At 48.7% G+C, this 25,182-nt stretch overlaps 1 protein-coding gene and 1 long non-coding RNA gene across 2 annotated transcripts; one reads left to right on the forward strand and one right to left on the reverse strand.

The window, feature by feature from the left end:
* Window positions 1–2,899: 2,899 nt before the first annotated feature.
* On the forward strand, window positions 2,900–5,508 carry LOC136285848 (uncharacterized). The gene is made up of 4 exons (XR_010719574.1): window positions 2,900–2,989; window positions 3,522–3,560; window positions 3,734–3,825; window positions 4,175–5,508. It is a non-coding gene; the product is annotated as an uncharacterized lncRNA (long non-coding RNA).
* Window positions 5,509–6,101: 593 nt separating this feature from the next.
* DRD3 (dopamine receptor D3) lies at window positions 6,102–16,583 on the reverse strand. Its single transcript, XM_066177360.1, has 6 exons — window positions 16,302–16,583; window positions 11,208–11,320; window positions 9,853–9,995; window positions 8,580–8,776; window positions 7,361–7,706; window positions 6,102–6,547 (listed from the first exon to the last, which is right to left on the reverse strand). The coding sequence occupies exons 1-6, from the start codon at window positions 16,581–16,583 to the stop codon at window positions 6,351–6,353; spliced, it is 1,278 nt and encodes a 425-aa protein (XP_066033457.1). The 3' UTR covers window positions 6,102–6,350.
* Window positions 16,584–25,182: the final 8,599 nt, after the last annotated feature.

The raw sequence follows: 25,182 nt of genomic DNA on the forward strand, positions 1-25,182 counted from the left end.
AAAGGTAAAGGAATTATAAATAAAGGCATTTGGATCTGCCAAACAGCTCGGGATAAACCAGCTTTCTGTCTTCCCTATTCTTCTGCTACTCTGTAAAAGGGAATGGCCAATGCACTGGGAAAGGCAATGGTTCATGCCAGAGGCTCTGCAGGACAAGGTGTATCTCACTGCCTGTACGTGCAGAGTCGATTGAAATGCAGGGTGCTGGTCAAGAAAAGATCTAAAAACTATGGCCCTTATATGTAATTGCCTGGCACAGACTTCCACAAAGAAAGGAGTGGTTCCAAAGTCTTTGGCCAGAGTTCCTGGACCCATCCCTGTGCTCTATGTGTGACACCTTGTGCTCTTGAGCTAGCTGCCTTTCTGACTGGTAGATGTGTTGCAACACATGGCATGAAGGTGGCTTTGTAGCAATGCTTTGTGCTCACTGCTCCCTCCTTCCACAGGAGAACATCTGGCTTGCCTTTTGATGAGGTAATCAGGGGAGGTATTGATGCAACCAGCATTTTGCAGGAAGTCAGCAGCGTCTACAGATCTCTCTTGAGCTTTTTTATACTGCCCTTCCTGGGCCAGAATCGAACCACCTACAAAGTAATGTCAACTTCAGTGGTACTGTGTGCTGAAAAACAGCTGAAGAAACTAACCCTTAGGAAAGCCAGATGCTTTCCTCAGACAAAGCTGAGGGAACTGGGATGAGAGAGAACAAACTGGCAGGCAGCCTAAGCCTTTAAAGAGATGCAGCCTCTTCAAGAAAGGGAACAGGAGATGGAGCGTCTGGGAGGAAGGAACATAGGCAAACAGGATGATTAGGATTTGGCAAGGCCAGCAAAAAGGCGTGGGAGCTGTGCAGTATGTCCATGGGTAGTACTGCCAACATCAAGTTGCAGAAGCCACTGGCACGTGCCTTTTTCCATCCCTTGTTTTGCGCGTCTTAAGGAGGAAGAAGCACTCTGTTGTGGCTCAGGGAATTCAGCAATGGCTGCAAAAAGGCAAAAGGCCACAGAGTGATGCTGGTAGCCTTCAGAGCTCAGGCTGATGGGGGTACTGAGTGCTGGACTCAACCCTGGCACCTGGCTCCCCTGCTGCCCACAGCCAGTGCCATCACAAATATTCAAGGGAGTCCTGTAGCATCAACCGTCTGCTCATGTCCCTTGACCTGACCCCCACAGGGAGACAGCAGAGCTGCTGCCTCTCAACTGAGGCATAGCAAGGTGAGCAGTCCACCTGTACCACAGCCCTTCTGCCATGACACAGGATGGCAGAAAGAAATGTGATTCCCTCAGTATTTGTTCTTCAGTCCAGTGAAAAGTGGTCTTTATTTGGACTGTTGAATTTGCCACGCTCACAGCTGTGCAGTAAAACTTATTAAAACTGACAAGAGTCCCCAGGGCAGGAAGCCAGAAGGGTCTTCCCCACATCACCAAAGATACAACAGCCTGATGCTTGTCTCACCGAGATGCTTAAATCATTATACTGAAATTAATTTTTAATTATATTAATTTTTTTCTTTGGCCCCAGGGGTTTTCTTTGCCTCACATTTCCAGAGGCGTTCAGGGATGAGACCAGTGTCTGTCAGGAAGAGATTCACTTCCAGAATCATGAAGGAGCCTCAGGAGAGTTCCTAGCTTGGGCCTAGGAGAAAATGGATCCCTGTTGTGGAGAGGTGTGGTTGGCATCAGAGCTGGTGGGCTCCTGATCTGACACTTGAGGCAGTAAGGAACCAAGGAAAGGTGGCATGAGTGATTTCAGGAAGGCATAACAAGAAAGATCACTGCTATGTCTTAAGATTGACTATTTGGGGAGTAACAGAGAATAACTGGATCAGTGGCTTTTGAGATTGGAAGGCAGCATCGGTCTGGGATGCATCTTCTACATCCTGTTCAAGGTCATTCAGCAAGGGGTACATAGCAGCTGATGCTGACTTTGAAGAAGTACAGTTTTGAATCCTTCACATCTTGGAATTCCAACAGTCTTGTGAGCCTTCCTTTGCTCATAAGGCAGCAGATGAGGTGGCAAAATACTTCCAGGAGTTGACATTGTTATGTTAATATTAATTCATTATTACTATTAGATGAGGAAAAACTCACTTCAAAGGCTCATTCAAAGGCTCATGCAGATTTGGGATACTTGCATTGGTCAGAGAAAGAACTGATGAGCCTATTCTTCTTGTTAGATGAGACACCTCAGAGCCAGGTGTGTTTGCAGACTGAAGGCTGCCAGGGTCTGTCACTTTGAGACCAAACCATCACACACTTAGCTGAAAGTAATCAGATTACTACCAGTGTCCTCTGGGTTGTCCACAATTCCTATTTGTAATTTTCTGAGTCTCTCCATATCAGCAGCCTGCAGGCTGTTGACCCTTCCTTGAAATGCTGACATTGATTAGACATTCTTCAGAAAACATCACATCAGGAACAGCAATAAGCTGCAGCCAAGCTCTGTCTTCCAGGGGAGCTGCCATCCTGAGCAGGTTGTGCTGGCTCCAGCTGGGAACCCCCTGTCACTCCAATCCCCCTCAGAGAGGCAGATTCCAGGTGCAGTCCCTCCTCTTCCTAAGGGGGAAGCTCCCTGTGCTTAGCCCCACACTGGGGTGAGCTGAGCTCAGCTGAGTATCCGGCCAGGCCGGCCCAGTCTCTAAGGGACCTAAGGAAGGTTACCTGGGGAAGTGAGATTTTTCTGCAAGGCTTTGCTTTGTCCTTGTAATTTGGCAAAGGTGGATTTTAATATCTGGCTGCAGCTAGGATTGTTAAAACAACATGTCCAACAGCTGCTGCAAGGTACCTGCAGAATATTCACTGAGCAGTGTCACCTGCAGAGCATTGGTCTGTGATGGCAGGTGAAACCCTCCTCCTCCATAGCTTCCTTGCCTTCCCGGGACTCAGATTTTTTTTCTCATGGAAGATTGTTTTATCTTCTGCCCCACAGACCTTTGTGCTCTTCCGCTTAAACATTCTTGCATGATGTGGTGCCTGTTGCTGCTTCTGACAAGGTAGAGTGTTTTATGGTTTCTTCTCTGTTTATATTTTATGGTGTAAAACTCAACATAAGTTGGTTTTAACTCTGGATGGTTTCAGTTCAGTGCCTGGTACCATTCAGGATTTCAGTAACTTGGGTAACCTGTTTCTTCGGTCCTAGAGCTGAAGTTTAACACATGTGGCACATCTGTCACGGATGGGGAGCCCCAGGTACATGTGGAATAGCAAACTGTGGGATATGTGGGCTCAGTGGCTCATTCATTTGGGTTCCTGCAGCTGAGCCAGAGCCTATGGCTCTGTGAGCTGGGAGATGGTGGATGCAGGGGTTAAATGGTGTTTTTCCATCCATTTCTCAGGCGTGCTGTGAATGTGTCTAGACAGGCAATACTTGGATGGCAGCCTTGTACCTTGTGGGGGGTGGGGCTGATCTTCCCAGTATGTGTTGCCGGCTCTCCTTCGTCTCCAAAGGGTCTTAACTCTCCTCAGCTACGGTGGAGCTGCTTCCTGGCTGCTCTCTCCACTGGCTCGTTTACAAATGTTTTCCAGCTCAGGGGACCCGAGGTGTGCCATTCCTGCTGCCTGGAGGTGAGCACAGACTGCAGGGCTACATGCTGCGCCTGCAGCCCTGCCCAGCCCTCCTGCCAGAGCAACCTGTACTTGTCTCCGAGATCCCTTCTCCTCTCTGCAGGAGAGAAGGTTTCTGCATTATCCAAAGGCTCTTCTCATGTGAACCTCAGCATGTAAATGTATTCCCACAGAATGCAGAGCGCAGCGTCACAGCTCGCCTCTCCCAGCCAGTTGTGGAGTCAGGGAAAACAAAACACCGAGGAGGGAAATGTAGAAAATTAAGGTTAGTGGGAGACATCAAGCAGTTAGAAAAGGAGAATGCAGATTACTCTGCTGTAAATAATGAGTGGGGTGTGTTTTGGGGGAGCCCTCAGCAATCTCTCTGGCTTGGTGGAGAAGGTGGAGGGACATCAACTGCTTGACCCTTTGGTTGCTTCTGTTTCTTGGCGTTTTCTCTGGGGTCACCTACGTTCGCACTGACAGAGTAAAACAGGGCATGGTGTTCAAGCAGCATTTGAGGGAGGGGGAGCCAGAGATTTTTTTGGTTTGGAGTTTATTGGAGTTTAGGTTTTGTAATTGTGTGAAGCTTTTGTACTGTCTTTTTTTTTTTTTTTTTTTTGTCTCGTCCCTAGTTAGCTCTGTGGTCTGGTTGTCTTCTACCACACCTCCTGTTCTTACCTCTATCCTGAATCATCTTGAGGATCACTCTTTGAAGAACCTGTTCAAATTCAAGTAAGATCAAACTGACAACTGAGAGATGCTAGGCCGGATCTTGAAAAGGACCTACTCATCCTTTATAAGACCTTTCCATTTCCTCCTTTCTGACAATTGTTATACAAAGCAGCTGGACTGGTGATCTCTGTTACAATCATTTTAATGAGAATTCCTTGAGTGGCAATCTGTCCACAGGTTGGTTCACTTGATTCATACCTCCACCATCCTGTGTGCTGAGTGCCTCCCATGCTATCCAGCATCTTTGAGCAGATGGAGTAACAGTACTGCATGTCTGCCTGGCATAGCTGGGAAACTAATTGACCATATTTCCAGAATTCATCTACTGGAAGTGCTTACAGCAGCCTTTGATTTCTTTCCAGGTTGCAAGGAAAATGCAAGTAATAATAAAGACTTCTTGTGGGTGTCTAGGTGGATGATAATTTTCTACAGGGAAAGTGTTCAGAGGGCTACAGGGGACAAAAGGCTTATGGAAGGAGGCACATTCACCACAAAGATAGCAAAACTTCCAATTACACTTGTGTTTTATTGAGATAAGGCAGTTACAATACAGTATGGAGGGCACCTGCCCAGGCAGATGACACATGCTCTCCACAAGATCCTCCTCAGGATCAAAGCTCAGACAAACCAAAGCAGCAGCTACAGCTCTGCTGTGTGCTCTGGAGGCAGAGGACAATGGCTTTGGCTTCATACTAGGAAAGAAAGGAAGCCCTTCCCAGATGGAGAAGCTGTGACATGGACACAGGCAGGAGCAGCACACAGAGTTATGCCCAAAGCTATCAAACGAGCACGGCTGACAGAGCAACTAAGACAAGCCCTGGGAGTGAGAGCTGAAGCCTCTGATCCAGTACAGCAAGGGCGCAAAATGAGAGAACCATGTCGAGGCTCTCTGGCCCATGCCAGGTTTGTCTAAATGAGGGGAAGAGCATTACAGTGCCCTGACATGAGACCAGCTTAGGGAACATCAGGATTTGTCTGTTTTTTTACATCCAGGAACTACTGGAGATGGTTTTGTAAAATACTGCCGGGAAAGGAGAGCGTGGCAGGGCTGTAATTAGCCAGCTCCTGGATGCTGGGATACACAGATGCCAAATGTGATGCCAAGAGAATTGGCAAGGGGTGTTAGGGAGAGTCCTGGGGCTGATGCCAAGGCAAATGTCCCTTCTTACTGGGAGGAATGTTGTGAAACAGCTCTCCCCTAGGTTTGGGCTGTAACTGGAGTGATTGCAGCAGCCAGGTGGTACAAACCCTAAATCTAGCAGTGCTCCTGTCAGGAGAGGAGCACAGGTGAAGACTGCTTCCAAAGAGATTGTGAGCAAGTTTTGAGACAGGGTGCATGCAACCAGCTGAAAAAACAGGTTTGAAACTATGGCAGCTATCAAGAGTCTTGTTCTCTTAGTGGCCCCAGTTGATGACTGGGGCATGTGGTAGTGAAGCAGTGGCCAATCTATCACTGGTCCTTGGGTCAGGAGGAGAGGGGACCCCGGGGTAGCGCTGCACTTCTCATGTGAGTTGACCTACCAGAGGGAGGGCAGCCACCTCTCTACCTTGCAAGGAGCAGGAAAATACAAGCTGGCAGCACAAGGGAAGATTTCATTTGCAACAAGGGCAATTTTCTCAAGCACTTAGACTGACCCAGTTTTACAGGCAAACCTTTTGATGGAAACAACAGGAAAGTTGTTATTTCTCCATCAGTGTTCCTTTTCTAAGTTTCCTTGTCCAATTTTCACGCTTGGCTCCTGACTGAAGAGATCAGGGTCCTTATCAAAGAGGTCCAGTTCTGTCCTCTTGCTAGGACTGCTGTGCATGAGCTGAGTGCCTTCTGCAGGCTGAGGTTCCAGCTGTGGGAGGGCACATGCATTTCCACCATGTAGGCAGCCGAGATGAAAGATGCCATCTGCGGTTGGGTCGCCTGTGCCCTGCAAGCCTGTCAGCTCCCAGGAGCGATGCACTGTGGTGGCTGATCTGCTGCACACCCGGGGCTCTGCCCAGCTGAGGGACTCACTGGCTTGTCCCTGCCTTTTTCTCCTCCCAGGGGGCTGCTGCAGACCCGTGCAGCCTGGTGTGGCCCCACAGTCAGCAGCAGAGGATCTTGAGGAAGGCTTTGCGGAAGTCAGTGTTGAAGGTGGTGTAGATGATGGGGTTGAGGGCACTGTTGACGTACCCGAGCCAGGTGCTGGCACTGTAAAGCCCTGGAGGCACGTGGCAGGATGGGCAGTGGGCATTCAGGATGTGAATCAAGAAGAAGGGCAGCCAGCAGACTATGAATGTCCCTGGGTTTAGAGAGAGGCAGAAAACAATCCATAAGTTTAGAGCGGCAACTTTTTGGAAAGGGGCCTGCACTGGTGGCCTCTCCCTCCAGTCCCTCACTATTTCCATGATGTTCCTGTATTTCACAAACACTGAAGGCCACGTTTATTCCTGACAGAGAGGGATCTGGAAAAAACTTGGGCTTCTTGGGACCAGCTTTGTGAATGGATGGGGCTTTAGAAGTGGTCTGATGACAGACAAAAGCAAGTGGGCACAACTTTGAGGGAAAGCCTCAGCTGCTTTAATGGGTTAGGATGAGGGCTGCTTTATTTCTGTTACTACTGAGTAAATGGGGGGTAACAGTGCATCTGGTAACCACAGCAGGTGACAGGGACACCAGACTCCTGGTTTCTCTACCCAGCCATATGAACTGGTTCCTTGCAGCTCCTTGCCTCAGTTTCCCCCTCTGTAATTGGATCTAAGAGCTTCTGCGTGTACAGAAACTTAGGATTGTTCCAGCCTTGTAATAGTAAAATAAAGGAAAAGGAAAAGCAAGAGTATTGGCTGTTGCTCCCTCTACTAAGGCTTGGCCACTGATTTTAAACACAAGGGTAACAAAACACTGTAAATGAAACACTAACATGCGTGGCTCTCAACACTTGGGAGCATTATTCTAGATCTCTAAATGTCCCACTACTGCCTCTCCTGAGTTTGTGAAGGAGTAACCACTGAAGCCAAGGCCCAGCTTCCAGTTTTTAAAAATCTCAATATTGTATTAGGAGATTCTGCACTCCTGGAAGTCCCAAACCATGACAGGCAGAATGGCTCTCACTCACCCAGGACAATTGCCAGCATCTGTGTCGCCTTCCTCTCCCTCAGCTGGATCAGTCGGGGCTGCTGCTGTGCCAGCCTCAAGCTGCTGATGGTTCTACCATTGCTGAGCCTCCGTACCTCCACTGCTGCCTTTGTGCTTCTTCTCCTCTCTTCCCACCTGCTGTTTTGGCCGGTCCCTGGTGCCTTGGGGAGGGATGCCTCGTGGCAGAAGCTCCGGTAGCGCTGCAGGCTGAAGACAGTCAGCAACCTCCTTTTTGTAGACATCTCCTGGCCTGTGCATTTGAGTGAGAGACACGGGGAAAACGTGCCTTGGCATCTGTTTGGCAAAGCTTTCCTCTCCATGTGTTCCTGCAAAAGAGGATGCCACAGAGGAACTGAAAAACATCCAAACTGCTCACTGGGCCAGAGGATGATGAGGGAAGTTGCAGGAGTTATCCTTAGCCTCACTTGCCTCTTACATTGCACCATGTCCTCTGGACTGACCTGGGGGTGAACCAGCAGTTGACAACTCTTTGCCTCCATCCCAGCACAGAGAAGCATGAGAGCAGTAAGAGCAGAAATATCTGCTCTGCTAACCTCTCATCTGTATTTTTGTGTTGGCCTGGCTCCCCTCAGCATCCCCACCCTTTTAAAGCAGCTTCACTGTGCAAAAATGGGTAAAAGGAGTGGATATGCATGACCAGGTAATTCCTTTCAAACTGTTGTGTTGGTTCCCATGGTTGCAGATATTTCATCTGGAAAGGTCAGTGGAACAAATGTTGCATGCACCATGAGTATTTTGACCTCTTAAGTCTGTCAGATGAAGAGGGTTTTTTATTTTAATAACAGAGGTTAAAGCCTGTGAAGCCCTGAGAATGAAGCTTCATAGAGCAAAAATCAATAAATGAAGACATTAAAATCAATAAATGAAGAAATTATCCAGACTTATGTATGGCTGAGAAAACCCTGCTCTGAAGAAATATTGAAGTAGGTTGTGCTCTTTTCAACTTGCCACTTCTAGAGGGCAGAGATACACAGGGAATATCCTCATTCTAGAGGTCTGAAAAGGATTTAACTGGAGCTTCTGTGTCTCAAATATCATGGTGTATGAGCGAGGGATGGGATGAAAATATGTCATGCCCCTCCTTATGCTTTCTGTCCTGTGTTTTAACCCTTTGAGGAGAAGAGATGATGCACTCCTCTCCTTTTTGACAGCTCCTACGGGGTTCATGTGGCTCTTACTTGGTGTGCAAAACACGGTTTGGTGCTGGCGCTCTGGCTGCTCTGCCGGGTGAGGGTTCGCTTCTTTTGCCTCTGTCTGAGCACGAGGTAAATCCGGACATAGAGCAGCAGGGTCACCATGAAGGGGAGGTAGAAGGACACCAAAGAGGAGTAGATGATGAAACTAGGGTTGGATATGGAACAGACACTGGGATCCCCTGGGGAGGAGAAGAGAGAGAGAGAGAGAGAGAGAGAGAGAGAGGAGTGGCTGAGCTAATTCGGTTTAGTACGAGGAGGCTCTGGTGTGCGTTGGCAAAGCGAGACAAAAGGTGGCTGTGGGCAAAGGCAGTCTAAGGAGTGCAGACTATGCTCTGGCTTACCCAATTACCTAAGTGATGCTTAAAATGAACCCAAAACAGGGCCATCTAGCATTAGCCAGCATGCATCAGCCTGCTTTTCTGGCCAACAGCTCTGTTCTCTTCTCTCAAGCCTATTCCCATCCTTTCTCCTATTCCTTTGACAGCCTCTGAGCCGCCTAGATGCAGAGTGTGCATTCACCCCTATCTGTCTGAACCAGGCAGAGGGGGGAAACAGAATTTCCCACTCCCATCCCTTTCCTTCCTCAGGCACTGCAGAGAGGATGGATGGCGAGCAGAGGCTTCTGCCTGTGACTCAGTGGGAAGGGAAGGAAGGCTCCCCTGCTCCTCTGCCTCCAGGGAGACTGTGTTGCCCTAGCTGAGGGAAAGGAAAAAGACCAACCTGCTACCAAGGTGGAGGCTAAACTGTTTGCCCTCCTCAAGGGATTAGTTAAGAAGGCAGACAGCCAGCTGGATAGGAAGGAGGTTTCTAACAAGTAATGCTAATGTGCAATCCTTGTTCTTCAGAAATGTGTTCTGTATCAGAGTCAAAACTGCTTCTGAACCTGTTGATATCGGCAAGATGCTGTTAAGTCTGATGTGTGTGTGCTGTATGTGCTGCACGTTTTGCTGTGTGTGCCCAAAGTGATTGTTTGATTGGAAGCTGAAGACCTGAACACCTTGATGGGCATTGATTTGGCAGTAGAGCAGGCAGGTTTGCCCTTTAGAGCAATAGTCACTGTCTGTCTGAGCAAATGGCAAGTTTATAGACAAGAGCACATGGGGATTTTTCTCTCCATTCATAGTGTGCTTTCCAGTTCCTTAGAATTTCCTGTAATTTGGCAAATCTGCAGGACCCATGTTAAATGACCTGGCTATACACAGGGCAGCTCCACTGCCAACCCCTCCTGCATGTTATTGCTCAGGATATCACCCACCTGTAGTATTGAAGCCAAAGAGGAGAGGGCATGACACTGCGAAGGCCAGCATCCAGACTATCACAATCATGAGAGAGACCCTCCTGCAGGAGCTCTGCCCAGTGCTGTACTGGTACTGAACTGGTTTCACCACTGCAGTGTACCTGCAGACCAAACCAGCTCCGGGAAGAGGAGACAGAGGAAGGAGGGAGGGAAAGGACCAGGTTTTTAAAAGGAGAAGTGAAAGCAGCACGGGGAACATGATGGTGGATGTGGTGTAGAAACAGCAGAGGAAAGCAGAGAAAATCAGATGATGGGATCAGCAATTTGTGGAAATGGTAAGTGGGGCATTGGGGGGTGGAACAGAGGAAATCACAGTTAGTTGGCAGCAGTGCAGAGAAACGCTCAGCAGAACTTATGTTCACAAACCATGTGAGGCTACAAGGTTTGGGCTACCACATGGATCAAGAAAGCCCAGGAAATCCCTAACCCGCAAGCCCGTAAAGTTGTATGGGCACTGCTGTGAAAGAATATTCTCTGAAGTAAGCACGAACTACTAAACTCTTTGTCTCAGCTGCCTGGTCTGGCGTTATCTGCCCTCTGTCTGACAGACAGAGGGTTGCCCAGGGGCAGGTGTCAAGGACCTTCATTTGCTGGGGTGCCCCAGGAGATGCAGCTCAGCAGGGCAAGAATTTGGAAGGCACAGGAGTCTCATCTTTCAGAGCCAAACTGAAATGGGGATACAGATTCCCATGGAGGAACACCAGACCAACGCAGCATTGAGAGCTGCCTTGCATTATTATCCTTGAACTCCACATTACAAAGGTACAGCATGTAGTATTTTTCCCTTCTCCCACTCCTTGGTCCCAGTAGGATCACATGTACCAAGGTCTTGGCGCCCAGCCCTCAGCATTGCTTAAAATAGGCTCAGTTTTAAAAGGCAGAAAACCAGAGCAAAGCTCAAGATTACACAGCAATAATCTTCATCTCTCCCTGTGTATACGGCAGGATTTTGTTAATTAAAGCTTCATGAGTGAGATCTCCAGAAGGAGAAACCCTCTTTGACACTCAGCAGGAGTTGGATGACCAGTTGTGGTTCCTGCCTTTAAAAAGTTTGAGGATGTGTCTGACTGTCTACTGGGGATGTTTTATTGCTTGTGTCTCCCTGCCCTCCAGCGCAGACCTCTTCTGGCACAATGTGAGCAGAGCCACATTAACAGCAGGGACAGTAGTGGTGGAGACAGACCTTCAGGGGTTTGTTGTCCTGAAGACACCGATGCTGTCTGTGCTCACCCCTCTTCTTTGTCCTTGCCCCACTGGGGCAAAGGGCTGACCTCCACATCCAGACTGTCCCCCTGGGTGCTGTTGTGTCTCACCTGTCAATGCTGATGGCACAGAGGTTCAGAATGCTGGCTGTGCACATCATTACATCCATGGTGACGAAGATATCGCAGCAGATACGGCTGAACATCCAGACCCCGCCGGTCACCTGCACCAGCGACACAGAACTGTCAGCCTTGCTCTGCACCAGGTCCTGACAAGTTCTGTGTAAGGAGCTGCTCTCCTCCAAGCATCTCAGCAGCTGGAGGAGTTTCTGTCCACAGTGATGGGCAGAGGGAAACTGAGGCACCTGTGTCTCTGTGCAAGATAACACAGTAGGACGTGGAGAAGGAGCCTCACTTTAATTTCAATCCTTTATTTGCTGTTGCAGAGGGAGGAAAGGAGAAGAAACAGCAGCTATCCCTTCTCTCAAGGCTTAGTATGATAAATTGATTTAAATTTGATATCACTGTATTTATCCTTTGATTAATGATTATCTGAGGAAATCTAAGGGCTGAAAGTCTTTCTCAGCTTAGCTGCCAGAGTGCTCTTGCAGGCAGCAAGCCGGAAAAGTGCTGCAAATTTTTTGCATTTATGTATGAAACTGAGATCTGAGACTGAGGCTTCTCAAAAACCTTATTTGAATTCCTATCTCAGTTACAGATTTAGATTATTAGATCTGAGTGAGAACTCACAGACAACTCAGATAAAGGGGCTTGAGTTGCTACCAAGCTGTTGCTCTGCTTGTTTTGAATTTTTAATTTGAAGTGTGTGGTTGTGAAAGCTTAGCCACAGCCAGTCTTGGTGATGGAGAAAAGTGGGTTTTGGAGCAGCCACCAAGTTCTTAACAATGACCTTTTTGATTGACAAACATGCTCCAAGTACTGTGTGGCCCTGCTCTCCTTGAGGTTGGGATGACAGCCTGATTCCGAGGGAGGTGGTCTGCCCCAGTGCCCACTCCTTGTAGGAGAGGGAGGACAGGCTGCCTCCTTGTTCAGCTGCAAACAAACCCACTGCTGTGCTGAATAGGGGAGTAGGAGAGAAAAAAGGGGGAAAGTCCATGCTTGGGAGAGAGCCGGATTTTAGCCTTCAGCCCTGTAGATCCTGCTGTTTCAGCCGGATCCTGGGAAGCTATCAGAAACTGCCACTCATTCCTGGTCTCCCTGCTTACATTTAGACAACATCTGGAATACTGCACCTGGTTTTGAGGCATCAGTAGAGGAAGAACATTGATAAACAGTAGTCAGTCCAGTGGAGAGCCACCAAAAAAACCCACAGAGGCTGGGGCAGCTGTAAGGACCAGGATTAGGGAGCAGGATTTTTCAGCCTGGAAAAGAGATGGCTTTGAAGGGTGGGAGACCAACAACCCTCTAGTGCCTAGAGGGAGGTTATTGAAAAGGTTGAAGGCAAGTAGCTAAGAAGATGGAGCGGGGTTTTTCACAGCAGTGGTGTGCTGGGAGGACAAGAGGCAACAGGCACGACCTGGAAGAAAGGTGCAAACTGGTTATGAAGGTTACTTTTCTGACTATAGGGACAGTGGGACAGAGGAGCCAGTTGCTTAGTAAGTCTGTGCAGGATCCATCCTTGGAGATTTTCAAAACCTATTCAAAAATACCCATCCCAGACCATGCTGGAGAGGGTGCCACAAGTAAGCCTGGCTTCTCAGGCAGTGGTTCAACCCTGAGCATTGGTGCCTAGGAAGGATGCAGCTCCCTGCAGAGAGAAGCACTTGTGTAAGTACAAAATTCACTCTCTGAGAATTGTTTAAGAAATAATCCTGAGAAATTTAAGTAGTTTTGATAGTGGCAGCATTCCCACATAGGGGTGCAGAAACTTGCTGAGGTGAACTGTGTCTTTAGGGTGTTCTCTTCTGGACCCAGCTGCTACATTTCAGAAATCAGGCATTGAATGAGGCAGACTTCCATTAGACCCTCTGACCCTGAATGAATGCAGGGGAAGGAAATGGGAATTGGCTTGCAGAATGCAGAAGGGAACGTTGCCTTCTTCTCCAGTTCTCTTGATATTGGTGGTTCTCCTTTGTTTTCTTATAAAAAAGTAAGTAAAGGGGAAAAAGAAGTCAATCCAAAACCATTGAGCTTTTCTGCACAGTTAGGTGAGCTACAAGACATGCAAACTGAAGGCTGTCCATCTGAGATTAGGGACCTTAAGAGGTAGGTTCAGCTTCCAAAGAACCACTACACTGGTTTTACTTTAGTTTCATATTTTGTGATCTGCTTAACCACTTCAATATATATATATATATTTTAAAAAAAATGCTGGAAGCCATTGCAGTGGGACCCAGTAAAGGATGTTTCTGCAGTTTGAGGCAAAAAGCAATGCAGTTTCTGTGTGAGCTTTGGAGTCTGAAGAATATTTCACCAAGCCAGTGGCAGGTGTTCACATGAAAGCCAGCTGCTGCTAACCCAGCAGATGAACAAGCACTTAACTGACGGAGCTTCCAAGGTCCTGAGCACATTAAAATGCTGAGCTCAAGAATGTGAACCATTAAAACTGAAGAAGGTGCTGGTGGGGGTGGCTCAGAAGTGAGCCCTCTCAGGATGATGCTATCGGATCACAACACCTGCATACTAGACTGTAGCTTGTCTAAGAGGATGCTTGACAGATCAAAATGTTTGGGCTTAAAACCCATTCTCACTTCTACCTGCCACTTCTAAAATCGGGAGTAGCTCTGCTGGAGTTGGTGAAGTAGTTAATATTTACCTGTGGGGTATATAAACCCAGAATTTATTCCAGAATTTAACAGTGAAGAAGAGCCTTTTTATTATATGCCTTATTCAAAAATTTTAAAATTCTATTCCTGCTCTTCCTTTTATTGCTCTGTTCTAATCATCTTTGCTACAGCAGCTAGAACCTGCTAGTCTGCATTTCTGGTTTTCATGTGCTGGCAGAGTACCTCTTTATCCCTCTGGTGCTTTTTTGTCCAGGAATCTCAAAGGATATCCCAGGTATCAATTGAACGAATTCTCACATCTGCCTGGGTGAGGTGGATGGTCAAATATTATTCCCTTGCAGTTGATGAGAGCAAACTACAGAGAGAAGAGCTGATACAATCTCTCATTACCACTCAGTGATTCTGCAGCAGAAGAGTGTCCAGGGAGAAATCCTGGCTCTATCAAACACAATGCTAAAGATCCCTATAGACTATTCAGGTCAGGTTTTCACCTCATCTTCCTTGATGACCAGTCTGCTTTATCTGCAAAATGGTGGTGTTATTAATTTTTAACTTCCAAACTCTATAGGAAGGTTTCCAGTTTATGAATGTGCAATGATTATTTTTTTTAAACTTATGCATATCCAACACTCTCCTGGACTCTTAAAACAAAGAACAAAATCTCCACAACTCAGATACGAAAGGTGATGCCACATTGAGGAGCACAGGGATGGGGAAGCAGGAAACCAAGTTGCATCAGGCAGTGACAGGCATGAAAGTAGTGGTGCATCTAAGCAGGGTCCCTGAAGGGTTTTGTGTTTGAGAGCTGATGCCTGGGATGCTGCTGGCTCCTGCCGCTGTGAGATGGCTGCTCCTGGGTTTGCATGGTGGGAGTACAAAGAGCACTCATGTGGCCAGGACTGCTGAGCTGCAGTAACCCTGCTCTGTCCTCCCTCTGACACCAGCCCAGCAGAGCTGCTGGAGCTCACAAAGCAGCTTAGGTCTCACTGCTCCCATGTGAGAGACAAGATGAGGAGACAGTGTGACTCCTCTCCGGTATCAGCAGATTAGATCTCAGTGACAACCTTCCCCTGAAGCTTTCTTCCCATTTGGAAGTAGAACTGGATGTTGTGAGAAAACTGAGGAGAGTGTTCCCAGCCATGCTGCCATCTATGCCATGACTACAAGGCATGATGGTGTTTAATGCCCTCAAACTCCAGTGGGAAGGATACCCTGATGCCACTGTCTTGGAAACCTTGATGAGCTTCAGCAGCCACAGCACCAGGGATCAGTGAAGAAGAGGGAAGCAGTATTGGTGTGTCAGACCTACATGTTGGGTCCCAGAAGATTGCTAGATGCATTGCTGAATAGCACCTCTGTGCCAGAAACTTCCTTAAGTGGAGACAAGGATTTTGAGGCATAAAATGTTCCTGTTGCTGCTCTGTCACAGCATTCCCAGAAGATTTCTCAGAATGAGACAGTTCTGGCCTGCATGATTGATAAAATAACACATTTCACGGCCAATGATGACTCTAAAAATGGAGTGTAAAGCACAAACTTCACAAGTGGCATTTAAATCTGAGGCATTCATCCACCTCAAGCTTCTCCATAAATAAGGGCCAGTTCTGAAGTATGGTTTGGCAAACCTTCAGTAAATGAATAGGTATTCCACACGGTTTTAGGGACTGAATGATTTTTTGGCAATTCCCAGGCTCATGTTGTATTAAAGCATGATGCCATTTCTGCTTCAATTATGGCATCGCTGATCCATAAACAGCAGCAAATATTGAAAAAACTTTGGGGGTCTTTGGACTGTTTTTTTAAATCTTAGTCTTGCTGGAGTCCAACAGTCCAGTTCTACAGGAAGTACTGTGCAGTGCCAGGATTGGTAGTTCAGGTTTGAGATGTGTATGAGTTCTTTTCTCTGTTGTTTGGATGACTCTCGCTTCAGCTGCTTCAATTATCCAAGCTCCACAGATGGAAATTAGTCTTGAATGGGTCTACAAACACAACTAGGAAATGGACCTACTGTTGTTCTCACAAATCATGACCAAGGATTGCATGGGGCAGAGGCTGCTCCACAGATGTGCCTCCATCCCACCCTGTCCACAGCAAGAATGAGTGCCAAGTATTTTCTAAAGCAAAGCATAATGTGATTTCATTAAGGATTGGAATGCACTTGAGTTGATAGACTGTTCCAGTCTGAAATAAAACTTGACTTTTAATAATATTTTTTAGTTGCAATCAAACTGAAGAGTCTAATTCTGTCTTGCTGGGATGGCTTCCCACACACACACACTTATTCCATTTCTTTTTAATCATACCATGTAGCACACCCAAGCAGTACACAGCCTGCAGGACAGCTCCAGGGCTGTTCCACACACATCAGTCTAAATGTTGCTACTGCCTTCATTAAGAACATGACCACGCCTCCAGTGGTGTGGTTAAATTCTGCTAATCATTCCTGAGAGGTACTCACCTCCAGGTACACCATCCACGGCATCACCAGAGTAGCCACCAGCAAATCTGCCACCGCCAGGCTCACCACGAGGTAGTTGGTTGTGGTTTGCAAGGTGCGTTCCCTCAGCACGGCCAAGCAGACCAGCACGTTCCCAAAGATGATGGCCAGAATCAAGATGCAGTAGCAGAGGGCATAGTAGGCATGTGAATGGGGCAGCTCAGGCTCTGTGGTGCTGTTTGCCCCACAGGGAATGGGGTCTGTTGTGTTGGGATGGCTGCTGGCTCTGGTGAAGAGGGCCATGGGGCTGCCGCTGCAAAGAGAAAGAAAGAGAGGACTGAAAATCAGAGCTCGGCAATAGTTGTGGAGAACAGTGCCCCCTTTGGGTACTGGTATGATTTTTATACTTACCAATTCTCCTTCAAGCCAATCAGAGAGGTCTTTTTTCTGCTCATGTATGGGCAGAGCTTTGCTTAATGACTTGCTTGGCCTGTTCCGTTTTTCATTGAATCTAAACCAAGAGAAGAATGCAAGATTTCACCTCCTGTGTGCATGTGAAAGGTGGATCTTAGCAACCAATACAGCAGTTTGGAAAGTGGGCAATGGTTTTGAGATGCACCAAAGCCACACCACTGTGCGAGTCAGCTGGGCAAGAGTGCAGCCTGAAAGACAACAATTTGAAATGATGAGGAAGACTCAACACAGTTACCCAAACCCACTAGGGCTTGGCCAGAATTTGGAACTTATATCTTTTCTTCTGGGATGTATCATCTTCCTTCTCTCATCAAAAAATGTCTTCAATAACTTCACACACTCGAGTGCTTGGCAGCTTGGCAGAGCCTCTTGATCCCTGGCTGCCTGGAAGCAAACACCACCTCCAGAATTCCTCCTTTCCTGCAGCGTGTCCCAAGCCCTGCCTGCCTTATAAAGGAGTTGACTGCTGGTGCTGTTCCCATTCCATCCATACTGTGCTCTGTGTTTTCCATGCCTGGCCAGAAGATGTGCTTCCTGTGCTGAAAAGCAAACCAGCTTGATGTTTGGGATGAAATAATGGAAAGATGCTTGCAGTGTGCTCTGCATTTCTTTTTCTTACAATGGATTCAAGTCTGTTCTCAGTAACCCACCCATGCTTGATTTAAGAGGAGAATTTTTATCCAGAAATATGAAAGCTGCTGTACCAAGGTTGTTCCATGACATTTAATGGCTTGTATCTTCTTTTCCTTTGCTACTGCCCCTGTTGCTGAACCCATCATCAGTATGATGGGTATGAAAAGCAAGGACAAAACATTGCAATGCCAGTGGTATAAATATTACTCTGTTTCACCTCACCCCTTGAACAGCAGCATCTGTGCCGCACAGCTGCTGCACAGCTACGCTCCTGGAAGAGTAGCTGTGCAATAGGTATAAATTACTCCAGCCCCTTGGGATATACTCATCCTTAAAACTGGTGCCACTCTCCCCTGATGCTTTGTAGCTGGGAGAGGACAAGAGCGAATGAGAAGGAAACTGAACTTCCCCAAGTCCTGTGAACACAGACCCCTCAGAACAGGGATGAAACAATCTCTTATGGCTTGTGCTTGTCTTCTCTATCTTTCTTCTGCCTGATCCTGACAAAGAAGTTAAGCTTTCCACTGGATCACAAAGATCTCTTTTAGCATGAGTGCTGCTGCAAGAGCCCAGGACTGTTAATAAAACAGTTGAGCTGCAGCCACCCAAAGACAGGATTCACTTTACTGTGTCCCTTGCACGGACACAGTTCCCACTCTGGGAATTCTGTATTGTCTGGAGCCAGGAAAGGCTGGTTCTGTAGTGCTGTAAAAAGCAGCTGCCTAGGTGATAAGCAAGGCCAGAACAGGGAATGAACAAAACATCACACATAATATATATAACCAGAAGGCATAAGGCATCCCAATACACAGTTTGGCTGGGGGTTTCCTGTCTAGTCTTCTGTTTCTTATATCCATGAGCACTATTTTCGACTCTCATCCCAAAGTCAGTCTTCCCTACCAAGATCCCTCCCAGCTCTGCCAGGTTCCTCATCCCTGGACTGTCCTCCACCCCCCCACACCCAGTCCTGCTCACTCCACACCTGGCCAGGGTGCTGTCAATCCAGGCACGTACCAGTGTACCTGGATACCCTCACAGAGGGGTGCCAGGACACCCTCCACCCTGAGTAACGGGGTGACAAACTGCCATGGGGACGAGGGTCGCAGCCGTGGGGAAGTGCAGAGGGAGGGGAAAGGGGGGAAAGGAACGTTCCTCTCGTGGGTCTCCCCCTCGGAGGGTCCGGGTGCCCGTCTCGGCCCGCATGGCAGGTCCAGGTGCGGGGAAGGGTTCGGGGTCCGAGCGCAGGGTCCCGGTGTGGCGACGGCTCCGGGTTCGTCTCCAGCCGCGGGTGCTGCTCCGCTCCCGCCGTTCCGCCGCTGCCGCACCCGAGGGGCAGCGGGAGCCGCGCCGCCCCCCGAGTGCTCCCGGGCCCGGCTGCCGTGTGCCCCGGCGGTGCCGCGGGGCGCCGGGAAAACCGGGCAGGGAGGGAGGCGGGGGGCTGCGGGAAAAGGGACAGGCGGCTCCGGGCGGGAGGGGAGCGGGAGGCAGCGATCAGGACTTACCCCCGGCCCGTCGGGCCGCGCCGCCGCCGCCGAGCAGAGCCCGGTCCCGGTCCTGGTCCTCGGCCCCCCGACTCCCGGCCCGACCCGCTCCCTCCTGCCGCCTTCCCGGCGCGGAGCCGCGGGGCGGGACCGGGCTGGCCACCGCCTCCCGCCCGCCCCCTGCCCCGGGACCCCGCCGTGCCCGGAGAGGGGCAGCGGGGCCGGGGCCGCGCTCGCCGTGCCCTGCTCGGGTGCCCGAGAGGTTGCTCTTCTCCTGAAGGGACCCAGCGGAAGGCGTCCGGGCGAATTTTGGAGCCGGGGTCGGCAGCAAGGGCGTGCTTTGCTGAGGGATGGACCTGCTCCTGCCTGGGGCGAAGCGGGGAGATGGGAACCCGGGGAGCTGGGAGCCGGGCCGGCAGTGCTGCGGCCGAGCGCGGGGGGATGCCACGGCCAAGGGATGCTTGCCCAGCAGATAGAAACTTGTCACTTAAAACAAAAACAAAACCACCCCCCCCCCCCCCAACCCAACCAACCGAATAACAACAAACCCCGCCCCCCAAAACAACAACAAAACAGTTGAAAAAATTATCAAAGCAGAGATGATTTTAAGAAGGGCGAGGTTTAAAAATATATATGTCTTTAAATGAACTACCTTTTAAACCTGCGATGAAGGAGTGCGGGTAAGCAGGGAGGAAGCTGGAAAAGAGACTAATATTGGGAAACATCCTTCTCCAGGGACCAGTGCCAGTAGGCACAGCACAAATCGCCAGGGCAGGGCTACAAGCTCTGCCATATCTCTGCCATGTGGCTTCTCCTGAGGTCTGAGATCAAGTCTCTGAGGCACAGTTCTCTTCAGACTGTTATCACTGGGGTACGAGTGATGCCAGTGGATCTTCTCTGGTGGCTGGGTTGTGCCCGCCACCCACCCTGGCCCAGCAATTGGGGCTTGCAGGGAGTTGTCGGGAGGGTGCAGGAAGCTCAGCAGCAGGGCTGAGGTTTCCCTTCGCTGCACGTATGACTTGTGGCCCTTCCTCTTTATGCACCCACAGGTCGGGGTGGCCACAGGCTGGCTTGTATGTGGGCAAGGAAAAGAGAAGATCCCGTGGAGAGCAGAATTTATCTACCTATTTTTAAGAATTTACTTCAGAATTTTGCGTTGGGACTTGGGCTGCCTGGATCATCTCTCCTGCCTGCAGCTTTGTAAGCTGATCTCTGTGGGTGAGAGTGGTAGGGGGGAGAGGTGCTGCGGAAAGCCCTCATACCCGTCAGGTGTGAGGGGTGAGAGTGCCATCTTTAGCCTGGCTGGGGATGGTGAAAGTGACCCTACAGGATTTGATGGGACTAATCAGCACCGCTGCCTTTAACCAAGGCTGTGACTGCCCCATGGCAGCTCTGTGGATGGCACTGGAGGAGTGTGATCAGTCACTGCCCAGCCCCTGGGGTGACACATTTGTGTCCTGCTGGAGGATATAGCTGCCGGGCTATGAGGCCAAATGACCCGTGAAGGGCTCTCCAGCCCCTTTGTTCCCTTGGGAACACCCAAACGGCGTGACATGGACTACATTTACCATGCTACATTAGATTTGTAGAGTCGAACTTCTGTCGTCTTCTGAACCACACTGCTCACTTTTGGGGAAATGCACTCTCTAACCGTGCCTGGGCAGTCAAGGAAGGGGGGAAGCAGAGGCTTTTTTAGCTGTGAGCTTGGGAAGAGTCCAGCGCACCCGCTGCATTTTGTGGCTCAAGCTGGAGGGGAAAGTGATGCTTGTCCCGACTGGCAAGGGCTGTGCGAATCACAGGCTGGGTGCAGATGCCCTGTGAGCATGACTCCTCACAGGGGGGCTGGCTGAGAAATGGAGACATTTTAACTTCCTTTTAGCAGCTTTTAAATGTAGTTTGTGGGCAGTTCCCAAAGAACTGTGGCTGGCAAGGTGCTCGCACTGGCTCTAGGTTGATGGGGCCACAAAGCATGACAAGCATGACGACGGCAACAGGGTTTGCTGCTGTCAGCTGTTGGAAGTAGCAGCTAACCACAGATCGATAAACAGACACTTGCCTGGCCTCCTTGAACGTAAGGGAGATGCAGCAGGGGGAATGCACTGCTATAACCACAAAATCACCATTGTTTTGCTTCACATTTTTACCTTCCAGTGCTGAAACCTTCCCTTTGCCTTGCCTTGCCTCGCCTCGTGTGTCAGTGGATCCCTTGGTTGTGTCTCCCTTGTGAAACTTGTTTCTTGATTTTAATTATTTTTATCTCATTTCTTAATATTACTCTGACTCCAGGCTAAAAAAAAAAATAAATAGTCTCACAGAATCATAAACTGGTTCGGGTTGGAGAGACCTTAAAACTTGTCTAGTTCTAATCTGGCCTTGAATACTTCCAGGGAGAGGTCATCCGCAGCTTTTCTGGGCAACCTGTTCCAGTGCCTCACCACCCTTACAATATCTTCCTAATATCTAATATAAACCTATCCTCTTTTAGTGCAATGCCACTCCTTCTTGTCCTGTCACTTGTCCTGTGCCCTCATAAAAAGTCTGTCTGTCTTCCTTGTAGGCCCCTTTAGGCACTGGAAGGTTTCTATAGGGTGTTCATCAAAGCTTCTCTTGTCCAAATGTAATTCTCCAAAAATAATATAGTTGTAAATGCTTCTGCTCTATTGAAGCTCATTATCCTTATGTGCTCCCACCCCACCTCCTTCCTGGAATGGCTCCCTTCACACCCCCTTGTCTGGTTTTCCCAAGACTCTTTGGGGAAGGGACTTAATGACTTTCTTGTGTTTGCTTTGCAGCAGAGGTCTTGGGGAGCAAGATAATAATCCGTGTGATCATTTAATTTAGAATAGATTGCACCACACACAGAGGCAAGGCTGAATTAAAATTGCATAAGCAATCTAGATTGTGATATTTGCAGTGGGTTTTATTAACAGTACAACTTCTTTAATACAGTGGTTAATGCAATGTCTCTCTCATAAAATCCTCTCTTTCTTCCTACCCCAATATCAAGTGTGTGATGTATATTTGCCCTTGTTAAACACTGGACATGTTGCAGGCCTTGGTTGTCACAACATGGTATCCCTGGGGCAAGGCAGAGAAACAGGTCAGTAGTAAGTTGTTAGAACCTCAAAATGAAAGAATATGCCAACAGGCATTGCTCAAACTCCTGGTTCTCCCACTCCTTCACAGGCTTTCTGCCCCATGTGCAGAAAGGGGAGAGGTGCCATAGTTCCCAAACCTGGTTCATTCCCAGCCTGTTTCTTTGCCCTCACCTCCAACACCAACTCTTTAATTCTTCTTTGCGGTCCTATTTGTCCTCCAGCTCTTTGGTAAAAATTTCAGATAAATTGGATAAATGCCAGTGTTTCCTCTTAATATCTCCCCACCTCCTTGCCTGTCAGTCCTGATGTTCCCTCATGCCTCTCTCCAGCCTCTGCTTGTGTTTCTTCCTTTGGTTTCCAGCCACAGTCTCAGCATCCTGTCCAGTTACTAAACCTGTTTGTCCTTCCCTACTACTGCTGATTCCCAAGCTCCTCACTCTTCACTTTGCCATCTCTGGCTGGGTTGCTATGCCCTCCACTCCTGTTATTTATTGTGCTTTCACACCACAGTTGCTGTCACTACAGCCAGTATTTGCGGTGCACTCAAATGTGCTGCTTAGGTGGAATAGATCTTCCATCCTGCTTCCTGCAAGCCAGAGTACCCTCATGACAGTATTGTTAAAATATTCTGTATCCATTGGGTTTTTCAACACCTGACTGGACAAAGCCCTAATTTGACCTCATGGCTGACCCCGTTTGGAGCAGGATTGCTGACACCTCCTGGGGTCTCTTCCCAAGCTGACTTATCCTACACTGATGTGAAAATAACCTTGCCTGCTGGATGTGAAGTAAACAGAATTTTCTGGCTGGCATAACCTGCAAACTTCCAACAAAACTTGAATTCATACCTATACCATCTAGAGCAGGATATGCCTGCTTGGCCTTAACAGCTTTAATTTTTTACAAAACTCACCTGCTTTCACAGTGGTGGCCAAAATGGAACTTGGTCAGCTTCAGGATTATCTAAGCACAGCAGCTTGCAGAATCAGTGCAGACTGCTCGGAGAAGTTACCACAGCTCCTGTCAGACAAGATTCACGTGAGATTCCGATCCTGCTGATATTGATTCCCTTCTGCCCAGCTTTTACCTTCGCTGTTCCCTCTCCCATCAGCATGCAAAGAGATGGCGCATCCCAAACCTGCAAAGTCCACAGAGACGTGAGCTTAGTCCATGGGGAATTTTTGCCATGCAAATCACATCTGCAATGGATTTTATACAGCAAAACATTCTGACTCCAAGGGTGGGTGGTAGCATAATAACTCTCTCATCTGCTGGTTAGGTATTAGAACGGGACTTTAGGTCCAAGTCTTCCTTCTGCTTTACCTCAGGCATTATCCGGTTTAGAGGAGCTCTCTCTGTTTGGCAGAACTGTGACTTCAGGCACTGTTTCCCATAAAGCAGGCTGATTGGATAAAGCCAGCATCCTGCCAAATTCCTCTCTAAAATTACAGTTTTGATCCTGTTTTGCTTTAATTAAATTTTGGTCATGTTAGAGCACAAGTTTTGCAGCATGTCAGCGGAAGGATGGATCCTGCCACCATTTTCTTCTGCATGACTATTGGGCAACTGGTGCTGCTCATGAGGAGAGGAGATGAGGGTTTTAAAGTGAGGAAGGTGACTTCTGCAGGGATGCCTGACAGAGGGAAGGGCTGTGGAGGGGGCCAGAGGATCATACCATACCTCACCTTGAGGTATCTCCCCACAGTCTTCACACTGCACCATTCACAGGGAGTCTAAAGGGCTCATCCTGGTAGAGCAGATTCAAGAGATAAGAGAGCAAAAATGTCCATGTGAGAAAAGGGCATCCATTTTCAAAAGTGTCATTATGCTTTTCAGAGTAACCCATTCACACTTTCATGCCAAGAAGCCGAGGAGCAGCAGGGCTGTCATTACCTCTCTCCCTCCTTCCTTCCCCAGAAAATGATCCTGTCTGCTCTTTGAGGAACTGTGCTGCTGGGGCTCTTGCCATGCCTCGTGAGGCACAGCCCTTCAGTAGCTGGGGTTGTAAAGTCATTCATCAAAGGGGCCCTAAATCTCAGAGAGGCTGGTTATGGTTCAGCACCTGCCATGGACACCTCTGGGCAGGGCAGGGAGGGGGGGTTCTTTTCCTTCTGCCCAGGAGAGCTCTGCACTACTGGAAGGGAACAAAGCACCCTGGAGGCAAGGCTGGCTGTGGGAACAGTTGCTCCATTTGAATAGGAGGAGGGGTTCTAGGAGCCAAACCCAAATGCTAACGCTCTATTGTCTTCTCACACCAGTGCCCGCCCTTCTACCATTTCTCCCCACTGCCTCAGCCTGAGGATCCTCAGCAAACAGGATCCCTCCTTAGCAACAGTCTGCTGCTGCAGCTCTTTCTGTGGTGTCTGTGCCCCTCTTCTTCCCTCCCACCACCTCTATCCTGAAGGGCTTTTGTGGTCTTGGCATCATCAGTATTGATGCTTTTTATTGTACATCTGGGAATTCCTGCTCCAACCTGGCTGTCTGGCTCAGGGGTGTTCTCACAGCTGGTGACAGGAATATGCTCATCTCACAGCTAGCAGGCATCTTTAATCCTCTTTTTCTGTCTGAGGCAAGAGGATGTTAGCATACATGTGCATACAGGTGAGTTGAAAGGGGTGTTTGTGGCTCCCTCCTGCCTCTGGCCCAGTGTTCACCAGAGTTACCTCTCACTTTGTGTGGCAGTGTTGTCACCCCACAGACTGTTCTCATCAGGCGGTGGCACTGGCCACCTCTCCTTTTCCAGCTGTGGTGTGACTGAGCAGCAGACATCTGTGTCCCTGGGGAGGATGCTCACTGGGGAGACCCAAAGCTTCCTAAATGGACTTGGACAGTCCTAATTGCCTCTGACTGAGATGCCTGTGTACCCCACAACACACACCAAGCACTTAAGTCTCACCCAGGAATATTCCCTCTGCCAAATTTTGACTTTCTAGCTTGGAGGCATGACCTGTGAGTAGTGCAAGAACACTGCACGAGATTTAGTTCCTATTTTGAGAAAAACAGCAGAAGATTCCATTTCTACTTTTTTTCAGAAATTAGTTGTTTCTGGAGCCTGGGCTGCTGCCTTGTTCTTCCTCATGCTGCTGGTCTGCATGGGGCTTCGAGGAATGTCATCCTCTTTAGTTTTGCTGCCACTCCCCCTGTCAGACTTGGGTCACTGGGTCAAAGTCTTTTCTGCAGTATGATTGAGATGGTTCAGCTGCACCAGTCATGTTT

The sequence above is a fragment of the Chamaea fasciata genome, unplaced genomic scaffold (assembly GCF_029207755.1).
Source record: "Chamaea fasciata isolate MVZ Bird 193981 ecotype frontalis unplaced genomic scaffold, bChaFas1.0.hap1 SCAF_2, whole genome shotgun sequence".
Classification (NCBI taxonomy): domain Eukaryota; kingdom Metazoa; phylum Chordata; class Aves; order Passeriformes; family Sylviidae; genus Chamaea; species Chamaea fasciata.

Coding starts and splice junctions, on each gene's coding strand:
- DRD3 (XM_066177360.1), bottom strand. CDS start 16,583: ATGGCCCTCTTCACCAGAGCCAGCAGCCATCCCAACACAACAGACCCC. Junction 9,996..11,207: donor TGTGCCATCAGCATTGACAG/GTGAGACACAAC, acceptor TTTGGTCTGCAG/GTACACTGCAGTGGTGAAAC. Junction 6,548..7,360: donor GATGCTGGCAATTGTCCTGG/GTGAGTGAGAGC, acceptor CTCTAAACCCAG/GGACATTCATAGTCTGCTGG.